The following is a 10,938-nucleotide window of genomic DNA, read 5'->3' on the forward strand; positions in this document are numbered from 1 at the left end:
ATATACTATATTTTCTACAGATATACTACATATTCTACAGATATACTATATTTTCTACAGATATACTACATATTCTACAGTTATACTATATATATTCTACAGATATACTATATATTCTATCCATATACTGTCCATATCTATGTTCTATCATATATATATATATATATATATATTTATATTCCGGACTCTGACATTGCTCATACTAATATTTCTCCATTACATGATTTTACTTTTTTAGTGTTGAGTGTATTGTTTTATATTGTTAGATATTACTGCACTGTTGGGAGCTAGAAACATAAGCATTGCACTACTACACTATAACATCTGCTAAACATGTGTCACCACGCCACCAATACACTTGGATTTGACTTTTCATTTTAATTGCCTCTATATATATATATGTATGTGAGCGACAACATTGCTTTGACGTTGCAATGCCTGATGGTAAGTACAGTGACCGGCCACTAGGCCTAAATGTATTCCGCTTTCATTCTACTGTTTATTCGTTACTGATCCGGCGTGGCTGGAACATGCACACTCCACTCCGGGTTTTCCTCTGTGCCGTTGGGCTACTCACAGCCTCTAGCTGGTTTTGACTAAACTCTCGTCCTGATATCGCTCCGCTGGCATGGAGGAGGATAGGTCTTGATGATTGTGATGGTGGCAGCGAACAGCTACTAGCGACCAGCCGAGAGATCACGGCCACCGCGGGTGTCTTCAGGATTTCGCTGTGCACCAGTTCACGGGACCCGGTTCCCTATCACGACAACTCTTCTTCACGTTCAGCTTAAGGATTTTTACCGACCAAACCAATGAAATGCAGCAAGTTTTCGGAGCAACTCCGGAGCCCCTTCGGTTCAAACAGCAAAACTTTTTCACAAAGGACAACATAATAAAACAACGGCGAGCTCGAGGCAGCGTCGGTCTGTTATGTGTGTGAGTGGGAATCGGAGGCAGTGATGATCGCCTGTAGCTTAATATCCGGTTGTTTCCTATGGACTTATTACCTTTGCTAATAGTCTGGCCGTGGTTGATGTGTTGATTTACGGACCAGCCTGCTCGTTCTTGAAGCCTTCGTGCTGGGCTATGGGATATTGTTATCGGTGTTTTTCATGGACGGGACAAGGTGATATTTGAAAACCGTGTTGAATGGTGGAGCCTCCGCGTCCTGTCCCGAAGGAGGGAACAAGAATCAACACCGATCACCGTTTGTTTACTGTCCTTACGGTCATTTGAATCACCCGGTCCGTCTTGTTCGTCATTTAATCTAACTACCATCTCCCGTTTCCCAGTAACATTTAGCCTAGAAGACGAAGAGACTACTTTGAGGCTTGAGGGGAATCAAAACTTAGTCCAAAATACTATCATTTCAGGTGAATGATGGGGGACTTTGCAACCCCCGCTGCCGCGAACGGCAGTAACATTTGCATCAACAACAATGCCATGGCGAGTGGCATGAATCCGGGTGTAAACCCCAACAACGTGGGCATACCCAAACACAGCACGGTCGTGGAGAGACTACGGCAGAGGATAGAAGGGTGCAGGCGGCACCATGTCAACTGTGAGAACCGTTACCAGCAAGCCCACGCCGAGCAGCTGGAGCTCGAGCGGAGGGAGACGGTGAGTCTCTACCAGCGGAGCCTGGAGCAGAGGGCGAAGAAGTCTGCCAACAGCAAGCATCAGAGTAAACAGCAAGACCCCGAGTCGGCGTCTTCGACGGAGCAGAGGAACAACACACTTATAGCGGTAAGTTAAAGAGACGGTCACCGGGCCAAGATGCCCGTGGTTTTAGTCTACTCTACATAGTACACACACTACCCCCCCCCCCCCCCCCCCACACCCCCGTTAAGTTGGGCTACATCTCCTTCGCCCCCGCCGGAAAAGTTGAGATCATTCTTGTAACTGCGCTTCAGTGAACTGCTTTGAACTCACTCTACGGTTGTTTCAAAACAGTGTGCCAACAAGCGCTTGTGTTTACAAAGTACACAATCCACTCACTTCCCCCTTTGTAGCCAACAACTAACTTTGCGCCTTGTTGTATTTTCATAAAATCTCTTTCCGACTGTGGGAGCCCTTTTGAGAGCAATGCTGCTGTTTTGCTTTTAGCCCAGGCTAACGTTAGCATCGGAAGCTAACTGGGAAGAGTGTCCATAGTTAGCGTTAGCATAGGAAGCTAACTTGGGAGAGTGTCCATAGTTAGCGTTAGCATAGGAAGCTAACTGGGGAGAGTGTCCATAGTTAGTGTTAGCATAGGAAGCTAACTGGGGAGAGTGTCCATAGTTAACGTTAGCATAGGAAGCTAACTGGGGAGAGTGTCCATAGTTAACGTTAGCATAGGAAGCTAACTGGGGAGAGTGTCCATAGTTAGCGTTAGCATAGGAGAGTGTCCATAGTTAGCATAGGAAGCTAACGGGGGAGAGTGTCCATAGTTAACGTTAGCATAGGAAGCTAACTGGGGAGAGTGTCCATAGTTAGCGTTAGCATAGGAAGCTAACTGGGGAGAGTGTCCATAGTTAGTGTTAGCATAGGAAGCTAACTGGGGAGAGTGTCCATAGTTAGCGTTAGCATAGGAGAGTGTCCATAGTTAGGATAGGAAGCTAACGGGGGAGAGTGTCCATGGTTAACGTTAGCATAGGAAGCTAACTGGTGAGAGTGTCCATAGTTAACGTTAGCATAGGAAGCTAACTGGGGAGAGTGTCCATAGTTAACGTTAGTATAGGACGCTAACTGGGGGGGAGTGTCCATAGTTAGTTGGTTGAACACGTTTTCGGGGGGACTACTTGATATGCGGATTACTTTTAAACTGTCGGACGAAGTTCCACACGAGTTGTTTGTCTTTGGTAGTTTAACTGTTACATTTTTCTCTGCGGAAACTTGTTGCAACATTGTTTTCCTGCTCAGCAGCCATTCTCGCCCACGGTTGATCACATTGATGCCAGCATTTTCCAGTTGTTAATAACAGTAAAGCACATTTCCAGCTATACTTCAAATATGAATCACATAACGGTTGAGAGTACTATAGTAGCCTAAATATGTCTCCAGTCGTGATTTCTACTTGACAGTCTCGTCTAGGTGTGTGAGAGGGAAACAGACACAGAATAACAACATACTAGACTACTAGACATCTTGATAAAACAAGAAGCTACTCGACAGGGACGTAATAAACCTATAGGCTACTGTCTGAACTTTAGTTTAGCGGGGTGATAGAATAGTCTAATACTACACTGTTATGTGGATAGATAACTTTTGCTTTTGATAGAGCTAGATTAACAGACAATGGCCAATGCATTACGGTGTATTCCGATTGTATGATGAAACATCGTATGTTTATGTTCACTATTAATTCGCTATTAAACTGATTATGGCAGTAGGCAGATTATGCAGTAGTCGTTTTATCATAAATCGGTGTAAAGTCAATATCGAAGTAACCACACAACGATTAAACACCCATTTGTTTTTTTTAAATATATATGTTTTTAATGTTTCCGATTATTAGGGCATGTAAACATCTTAATATAATAATTGACGCTCCAGCAGTTGATCTGCGCATGTGTCAGCACCAGCCGAGGGAGGTGTCCTCTGTAGCACGAGTGTTGATTTGTGCGTTGTGAACCGTCTTTGGGATCACGACTTTAAAACCATAAGCCTCTGTGAAAAGGAGAAACCAAGAGACAATTATCTCTCTCCTTGTTCATTCACACCTCTACAACAGCGAGTCGGAATGCGACGACATAGCCCCTTTTGTTGTAGCCGGGGCCAATATGCCTTTCAAATGCTAAGTGGTGTCTCGTTGGCGCTCTCCCTTTCTGGAGGCAACCTACTAGGTAGCAAACAAGAAGGAGATAACGCTACTCCCCCCTCCGTCTCGCCGTTTTTAAGAGTCGTATGTCGCGGAGAGGCAGCGGTGATTGCAATAGAAAAACGACCTACCGCTTCGTGTGGACATTTAACCGAACCGCCCATTAGCTGCTCTTAAGGAAACAGTAGCACCATTTCATGTATTTCTTTTCACTCCCTCTTCTATCTCCCTTTCCCTGTCTGAGCCCAGAAAGAGACCCACTACTAGACGGCAGCTAGATGGCTGTATTCACTCTATATGTTACAAACCAAGGCTCAGGCAGTAGCTTACAAAACGATACATTCGAATGTTATCGGTCACATACACGTGATTAGCAGATGTTATTGCCGGTGTCGCGAAATGCTTGTGTTTCTAGCTACCACGGTGCGGTAATATCGAACAAATAATATCTAACAAATGACACAACGTATACCCAATACACACATCTAAGTAGGCATTACTTAAGCCTATATACATATGGATGAGCGACGTCAGAGCGGAACGGACCAAGGTGCAGTAGAATAGTATAGAAGTGCGCGTGAGATGGTCGCTCTGTAGAGCCCCGCGAAACGCGATATGTCCTAAATGGCAGCCTATTCCCTATTGGCTCTGGTCTAAAGTAGTGCACTAAATAGGGAATAGTGTGCCGTTTGAGATGGAGCCTAGGTTCTCTCTCTCGCCCCATAAGGTCCCAGACACACCCGTGGGGAGGCACGACAGCCCCTGTAATTATGGTAAACATTAGGCAGCTATTAGAGTGAGAGGAGGGAGCCCTTTGGATTTCATGCTGCCTTTACCCATCAGCCACCACTATTACAGGCTTAGGAAGGTCTCCTCTGTGGTCGTCTCTTCTCACAGCCGTCGAGCCCCGAGTCTGGCGGGAGAGACCGCCTCTTTGGAGATGAGAGCAGACTGCTTCGGTGCAAGAAGTCTACTGCCATGTCTGGGATCATGTCATCAGGAGGCTATTTGCCTTGTCAAGCGGTCTAATAACTAGTGATATCTAGGCAGTGTATATTGTTATGAGTAGTAGTGTCGAATAGGACATTTTATACAGTGAGTGACACCAATTACAATCGACGTGTACATTACATCAGCTCATATCGGAGCGCGGATTCTCTCTCCTCTCCAGTCTACACACCTTCTCTGTCTCTGTCTGTGTTGGGGTCTCTCTCCTCTCCAGTCTACACACCTGTCCTTGTCTGTCTCTGTCTGTGTTGGGGTCTCTCTCCTCTCCAGTCTACACACCTGTCCTTGTCTGTCTCTGTCTGTGTTGGGGTCTCTCTCCTCTCCAGTCTACACACCTGTCCTTGTCTGTCTCTGTCTCTGTTGGGGTCTCTCTCCTCTCCAGTCTACACACCTTCTCTGTCTGTGTTGGGGTCTCTCTCCTCTCCAGTCTACACACCTGTCCTTCTCTGTCTCTGTCTGTGTTGGGGTCTCTCCTCTCCAGTCTACACACCTTCTCTGTCTGTGTTGGGGTCTCTCTCCTCTCCAGTCTACACACCTTCTCTGTCTCTGTCTGTGTTGGGGTCTCTCCTCTCCAGTCTACACACCTTCTCTGTCTGTGTTGGGGTCTCTCTCCTCTCCAGTCTACACACCTTCTCTGTCTCTGTCTGTGTTGGGGTCTCTCTCCTCTCCAGTCTACACACCTGTCCTTGTCTGTCTCTGTCTGTGTCGGGTTGTCTGTCCCTCCTCCTTCTCTGTCTGTGTCGGGGTCTCGTTCCTCCTCCTCCTCTGTGTCGGGGTCTCGTTCCTCCTCCAGAGGTGAAGGGCCTTCCCCCTACCCTTGTATTCTCTTGGTGTTTCTGTCATCTCTCTCTGGGAGGTTCTGTCACTCGTTCCCCAGTGTTGTGTTGAAGCTAACTGGAGAGCTGTGTGTTGTAGGTCAGTAGTGTAACCCTCAGGTTATAACTAGTCTGTTAATACTCACAAAGGGGTTATAAACCCTTTATTACCAGTCTACACAGCATATAAACACTCAGGTTTTACATAACTGTGTGCTGTGTTTAGCTGGACACAGACAAGCTCAGGCCAGAGTTGGTATCTGTCCCACGACTCCTCACCTTGGCATGCTCTCTAGTATGGAATGACACACACACTCTCCTGGCAGAATGGATGGAGTGTGGGTGGCTGAGTTTCATTTATTTTCTGTCCCACTGAGGTGTTCCTCTTCTCCTTCTCTGCCCCCCCCCCCCCCCCTGTTCCTCTGCTCTCCTCCCTTCATCTTCCCCTCATGGTCTTCTCCTCTCTCCTCTGATTCTACCTCTCTACCATTCTCCTCTCTCCTCTGATTCTACCTCTCTACCATTCTCCTCTCTGACTCTACCTCTCTACCATTCTCTTCCTAACTTTTTCCTCCCTCTCCAGTCTCTCCCCCTCTCCTCCTATCCTCCCCTCCCTCCCCCTCCTATCCCCCCTCTCCTCCTCTCCTCCTCTCCTCCCCTCTCCTCCTCTCCTCCTATCCCCCCTCTCCTCCTATCCCCCCTCTCCTCCCCTCCCTCCCTCCCCCTCCTATCCTCCCTCTCCTCCTATCCTCCCCTCCCTCCCCCTCCTATCCTCCCTCTCCTCCTATCCTCCCCTCCCTCCCCCTCCTATCCCCCCTCTCCTCCTATCCTCCCCTCCCCTCCCCCTCCTATCCTCCCCTCTCCTCCTATCCTCCCCTTCTCCTATCCTCCCCTCTCCTCCTATCCTCCCTCTCCTCCCCTCCCCTCTCCTCCTATCCCCCTCTCCTCCTATCCTCCCCTCCCTCCCCCTCCTATCCCCCCTCTCCTCCTATCCTATCCTCCCTCCCCCCTCTCCTCCTATCCTCCCCTCCCTCCCTCCCCCTCCTATCCTCCCTCTCCAGTGTCCCTCCCCCTCCTATCCTCCCTCTCCAGTGTCCCTCCCCCTCTCCCCCTATCCTACCCTCCCTCCCCCTCCTATCCCCTCCCCCTCTCCCTCCCTGCTATCCGGTGTCAGTATTATCTAAAGTGGTGGTGGTATATATTGTTAATACAGTCTGGGATCGCTGCCCAGTAGCTATATTTAACCCAGTGAGCTGGCATGGAGCTGACACACACACACACACACACACACACACACACACACACAGAGGAGGCCCGTGGACGCCGAAATCACACGCAGTGTACAACCCGCCAAACTACCCCTCAATCACAACAGGGCTCAGAGCTGCTCTCTCTCTTCATATTCTGCTGTTTTCTCTCTGTCTCTGGGATTCCCCTCCTCTCTCTCTCTCTCTCTCTCTGTCTCTCTCCTCCTCCTCTACATCTCTCTGTCTCTGGGATTCCTCTCTCTCTCTCTCTCTCTCTGGCTCTCCCCTCTTCCTTTCGGTGTCTCTCTCCTCCTCCTCTACCTCTCTCTGTTTCGTACCCCCCCCTCTCCTTCTCTCTGTGTGGATGTTTTTAATTTGGCCAGGCTATGTGACCACATTCCCCTCCTTCCAGGCACGTCCACATGTTCATCAGGCTGGCCTGCACCCTGTACTAGGCCTCTCTCCACAGCCTCACACTGTGTACGCAGAGAAGTGAGTGTGTCCCTGTGTGTGTGTCCCTGTGTGTGTCCCTGTCTGTGTGTGTGTGAGCGTGTCCCTGTGTGTGTCCCTGTGTGTGTGTGTCCCAGTGTGTGTGAGTAATGTTATGTTCTTCTCTAAAATACCTCTGTGGATAGTAGTGCCAACAATGGCCAAAGTCCCAGCAGAGTAGAATGCGCATTGAAGACTTCCCCGTCTACTTGACCAGATAGATCCTGGACCATTACACCACAACAGGGCATTTCTACACAGGCCTGTCTGGGAGGAGATCCTGGACCATTACACCACAACAGGGCATTTCTACACAGGCCTGTCTGGGAGGAGATCCTGGACCATTATACCACAACAGGGCATTTCTACACAGGCCTGTCTGGTAGGAGATCTGGGTCATTACACCACAACAGGGCATTTCTACACAGGCCTGTCATTGGACCATTATACCACAACAGGGCATTTCTACACAGGCCTGTCTGGGAGGAGATCCTGGACCATTACACCACAACAGGGCATTTCTACACAGGCCTGTCTGGGAGGAGATCCTGGACCATGACACCACAACAGGGCATTTCTACACAGGCCTGTCTGGGAGGAGATCCTGGGTCATTACACCACAACAGGGCATTTCTACACAGGCCTGTCTGGGAGGAGATCGACTGGATCATTTCTTGAGGCTGGGGGTTACAGCATTGGCCCCCGTAACCAAAAGGTTGCTGGTTCGAATCCCAGAGCCGCCAACGTAAAACAAAAATCTGCTGCTGTGCCCTTGACCAAGGCACTTCACCGTGACCCCACTGGCTGCTGGTATCTCTTCACCCTGACCCCACTGGCTGCTGGTATCTCTTCACCCTGACCCCACTGGCTGCTGGTATCTCTTCACCGTGACCCCACTGGCTGCTGGTATCTCTTCACCCTGACCCCACTGGCTGCTGGTATCTCTTCACCCTGACCCCACTGGCTGCTGGTATCTCTTCACCCTGACCCCACTGGCTGCTGGTATCTCTTCACCCTGACCCCACTGGCTGCTGGTATCTCTTCACCCTGACCCCGCTGGCTGCTGGTATCTCTTCACCCTGACCCCGCTGGCTGCTGGTATCTCTTCACCCTGACCCCGCTGGCTGCTGGTATCTCTTCACCCTGACCCCACTGGCTGCTGGTATCTCTTCACCCTGACCCCGCTGGCTGCTGGTATCTCTTCACCCTGACCCCGCTGGCTGCTGGTATCTCTTCACCCTGACCCCGCTGGCTGCTGGTATCTCTTCACCCTGACCCCGCTGGCTGCTGGTATCTCTTCACCCTGACTGGCTGCTGGACCCCACTGGCTGCTGGTATCTCTTCAGCCCTGACCCCACTGGCTGCTGGTATCTCTTCACCCTGACCCCGCTGGCTGCTGACCCCACTGGCTGCTGGTATCTCTTCACCCTGACCCCACTGGCTGCTGGTATCTCTTCACCCTGACCCCACTGGCTGCTGGTATCTCTTCACCCTGACCCCGCTGGCTGCTGGTATCTCTTCACCCTGACCCCGCTGGCTGCTGGTATCTCTTCACCCTGACCCCGCTGGCTGCTGGTATCTCTTCACCCTGACCCCACTGGCTGCTGGTATCTCGGGGGGGAGTTGTTGTTTTACTAGTGTGATCAGCCAGTTAGATCAGCTAGCTGTGTGTCTTGTTGTTTTATTAATGTGATCAGCCAGTTAGATCAGCTAGCTGTGTGTCTTGTTTATTTAGTGTGATCAGCCAGTTAGATCAGCTAGCTGTGTGTCATGTTGTTTTACTAGTGTGATCAGCCAGTTAGATCAGCTAGCTGTGTGTCTTGTTGTTTTAGTAGTGTGATCAGCCAGTTAGATCAGCTAGCTGTGTGTCTTGTTGTATTAGTGCGATCATCCAGTTAGATCAGCTAGCTGTGTGTCTTGTTGTTTTACTAGTGTGATCAGCCAGTTAGATCAGCTAGCTGTGTGTCTTGTTGTTTTAGTAGTGTGATCAGCCAGTTAGATCAGCTAGCTGTGTGTCTTGTTGTTTATTTAGTGTGATCAGCCAGTTAGATCAGCTAGCTGTGTGTCTTGTTGTATTAGTGTGATCAGCCAGTTAGATCAGCTAGCTGTGTGTCTTGTTGTTTTAGTAGTGTGATCAGCCAGTTAGATCAGCTAGCTGTGTGTCTTGTTGTTTTAGTAGTGTGATCAGCCAGTTAGATCAGCTAGCTGTGTGTCTTGTTGTTTTAGTAGTGTGATCAGCCAGTTAGATCAGCTAGCTGTGTGTCTTGTTGTTTTAGTAGTGTGATCAGCCAGTTAGATCAGCTAGCTGTGTGTCTTGTTTATTTAGTGTGATCAGCCAGTTAGATCAGCTAGCTGTGTGTCTTGTTTATTTAGTGTGATCAGCCAGTTAGATCAGCTAGCTGTGTGTCTTGTTGTTTTAGTAGTGTGATCAGCCAGTTAGATCAGCTAGCTGTGTGTCTTGTGTCTGAGATGTAACCCCACTTTACATTATTGATGCTGGCCAGCCACTCCTGACACACGCACACACACACATGTTAAATTATGAATGATGACATCGCTATACCCCCACAATGACATCGCTATACCCCCACAATGACATCGCTATACCCCCACAATGACATCTCTATACCCCACAATGACATCACTATACCCCCACAATGACATTTCTATACCCCACAATGACATCACTATACCCCCACAATGACATTTCTATACACCCACAATGACATCGCTAAACCCCATAATGACATCGCTATACCCCCACAATGACATCGCTATACCCCATAATGACATCGCTACATCCCACAATGACATCACTATACCCCATAATGACATCGCTACATCCCACAATGACATCACTATACCCCATAATGACATCGCTACACCCCATAATGACATCGCTATACCCCCACAATGACATCGCTATACCCCACAATGACATCGCTACACCCCATAATGACATCGCTATACCCCACAATGACATCGCTATACCCCATAATGACATCGCTACACCCCATAATGACATCGCTATACCCCCATAATGACATCGCTACACCCCATAATGACATCGCTACACCCCATAATGACATCGCTATACCCCACAATGACATCGCTATACCCCATAATGACATCGCTACACCCCATAATGACATCGCTATACCCCCACAAGGACATCGCTACACCCCATAATGACATCGCTATACCCCCATAATGACATCGCTACACCCCCACAATGACATCGCTATACCCCCACAATGACATCGCTATACCCCACAATGGACATCGCTATACCCCACAATGACATCGCTATACCCCATAATGACATCGCTATACCCCCACAATGACATCACTATACCCCATAATGACATCGCTACACCCCACAATGACATCGCTATACCCCCACAATGACATCGCTATACCCCACAATGACATCGCTACACCCCATAATGACATCGCTATACCCCACAATGACATCGCTATACCCCCACAATGACATCGCTATACCCCACAATGACATCACTATACCCCCACAATGGCATCACTATACCCCCACAATGACATCACTATACCCCACAATGAC

The 10,938-nt window shown here is 48.9% G+C and overlaps 1 protein-coding gene across 1 annotated transcript; it reads left to right on the top strand.

Annotated features, from left to right (window-relative positions):
* Window positions 1-842: 842 nt before the first annotated feature.
* LOC139400142 (mastermind-like protein 3) lies at window positions 843-7,361 on the top strand (the record flags this gene model as incomplete). The annotated part of the gene is made up of 2 exons (XM_071145170.1): window positions 843-1,746; window positions 7,282-7,361. Coding segments are annotated over exons 1-2 (449 nt in total), but the record flags the coding sequence as incomplete, so codon positions are not given.
* Window positions 7,362-10,938: the final 3,577 nt, after the last annotated feature.

The sequence above is a fragment of the Oncorhynchus clarkii genome, unplaced genomic scaffold (assembly GCF_045791955.1).
Source record: "Oncorhynchus clarkii lewisi isolate Uvic-CL-2024 unplaced genomic scaffold, UVic_Ocla_1.0 unplaced_contig_2511_pilon_pilon, whole genome shotgun sequence".
In the NCBI taxonomy this organism is placed as follows: domain Eukaryota; kingdom Metazoa; phylum Chordata; class Actinopteri; order Salmoniformes; family Salmonidae; genus Oncorhynchus; species Oncorhynchus clarkii.